The 2,344-nt window shown below is 40.4% G+C and overlaps 1 protein-coding gene across 1 annotated transcript; it reads left to right on the top strand.

Moving 5' to 3' along the window:
- Positions 1 to 30: 30 nt before the first annotated feature.
- On the top strand, positions 31 to 447 carry LOC116347975 (the record flags this gene model as incomplete). Its single annotated transcript, XM_031778807.1, has 1 exon — positions 31 to 447. A coding segment is annotated over exon 1 (417 nt), but the record flags the coding sequence as incomplete, so codon positions are not given.
- Between the last annotated feature and the right edge of the window lie 1,897 nt (positions 448 to 2,344).

Genomic DNA, 2,344 nt, shown 5'->3' with positions numbered 1-2,344 from the left:
AAAGATGAGCCGGATATATTTTTTATCCAAATGGAGGCCCAATTCACAAATGGTAATATCACGCGTGACAATGCAAAGTACAATCATGTGATAGCTTCTCTTGACCCTAAGTATTTGGCGACTGTTTCCGATTTAGTGCGCAATCCGCCCGATACAAATAAATACGAATCATTGAAAACTCGTTTAATTAGTGAATTTACCGCGTCTGACCAAAGGAAATTGCGCGTTTTGCTGACGGAAATTGAACTTGGTGATGACAAACCATCACAATTATTGCGCAAAATGAGAGAATTAGCCAAAAACTCGCTGAAAGACGACGCATTAAGATCATTATGGATTGATCGTTTGCCTGAATCGGTCAGGGCAGTGGTAGCAATTTCCAACGATGATCTCAATACCTGCGCGACTCTAGCAGACAAAATTGTCGAATTGACAGCACCCAAACAGGTTTGCGAAATTAAATCCTCTCTTCCAAGCACCCCCAGTTTGTCGCCTATTGCACTCTTGACAGCAAAAATTGAGGAACTAACAAAGAATTTCGAAAAATTCCAATCACCGCACGGAAGGAATCATTTCAAAAATTCCTCTAGCATGCGTTCACGTTCCAAATCAAAAGGTGACCGCCCCTACTGTCGTTTTCACTTTAGGTTCGGTGCAATGGCAAAAAAATGCGAGCAGCCATGCAAATACAAAAAACCAACCCCTGATTCGGGAAACTAACAGGCACCTCGTCGGCGGCAGCCCACGAGGTGAATTCAATTTTCTCACACCGCCTTTTCGTAAAAGACCAGTCAAACAAAATCGATTATCTCGTCGATACAGGGGCTGATTTTTCAGTTCTACCAAAATCATTCGCTAAAAACCCCAAAATTCCGGATTCCTATAAACTTTTTGCCGCCAATGGCACACCCATAGAAACATTCGGATTAAAACCTATCAAAGTGAATCTCGGTCTTCGAAGAGACTTCACTTGGAATTTCTTAGTAGCCAATGTATCGAAACCAATTCTCGGTGCTGATTTCTTAGAAAAATTTGATCTCCTAGTGGATGTTAAACGAAAACAATTGATTGACGCGAAAACAGGACTACGATCCAAATGCAATTCACATCTCACACAATACGAACGAGTCAGTTCTATTCATGACAAATCGAACTTCAGCGAAATAATAGGTCAATTCAAAGATCTAACACTTCCCCCTATTTTCCAACCACTCAACGATCTTTCATCTAAGAAAATCAAACATCAAATCATCACCACTGGTCAGCCAGTTTTTTCACGCGCACGTAGGCTTAACCCAGAAAAACTTAAATTGGCCAAAGCCGAATTTGAAAATATGATCAAAGCGGGTATTTGTCAACCAAGCAAAAGTCCTTGGGCAAGCCCCCTTCACATAGTTCCCAAAAAGGATGGACAGTGGCGCTTCTGCGGTGAATACAGGGGCCTAAATGCTATTACGACTCCAGATCGTTACCTCACATTCAAGATTTTGCAAATGTTTTCGCAAACAAATCAATTTTCTCAAAAATCGATCTCGTCAAAGCATACAATCAAATTCCTATTTCTGAAGAAGATCGCGAAAAAACAGCCATCATCACTCCGTTCGGACTATTTGAGTTTAATGTGATGACATTTGGCTTAAGGCTCTATTTCCTAGGACACGATTTGCGCACGATTGTAATTGTGTACGATTATTTCAAATCGCCAACCGATCTTTCATGATCGGGAATGTTTCATCTAACGCTTTTCAGATACACGTAGACGATCATAAAAAAATCGTGGACGATTGGAATCGTACACGATTACAATCGTGTTCTTAGCAAATAAGGCCTTTACGCAACGCATCTCAAACTTTTCAACGATTTATGAACAACATGTTCATCGATTTAGATTTTGTCACTGTCTATATTGACGACATTTGCATTGCTTCAGCTAATCCCGAGGAACATCGCGATCATTTAACACAGGTCTTTCAGCGACTACGCGATTTCGATATGAAAATCAATTTAGCAAAATGCCATTTTGGCCAAGAAAAAATAAATTTTCTTGGTCACACCGTTTCAAAAGACGAATCATTCCCTTGCAAGAACGCGTAGATGCTATTCTAAAATTTAACAAACCGGAAAAAGCATTCGAACTACGTCGTTTTATCGCAATGATCAATTCATACAGACGTTTCTTACCCAACGCAGCGGCAATTCAGGCCAATCTCCAAGCGTTAATAGCGGGTAACAAGAAAGGTGACAAAACACCAATTATTTGGAATGATGACGCAATAAAATCTTTCGAACAATGCAAAACAGATATGGCAAATGCAGCATTACTGGCCCATCCGATTCCTAATTC

Source organism: Contarinia nasturtii, unplaced genomic scaffold (genome assembly GCF_009176525.2).
Source record: "Contarinia nasturtii isolate CC-2019 unplaced genomic scaffold, AAFC_CNas_1.1 Cnas_scaffold_2226, whole genome shotgun sequence".
In the NCBI taxonomy this organism is placed as follows: domain Eukaryota; kingdom Metazoa; phylum Arthropoda; class Insecta; order Diptera; family Cecidomyiidae; genus Contarinia; species Contarinia nasturtii.
Note: the sequence above shows the minus strand (reverse complement) of the source record. Positions and strands in the feature narration are given on the sequence as shown.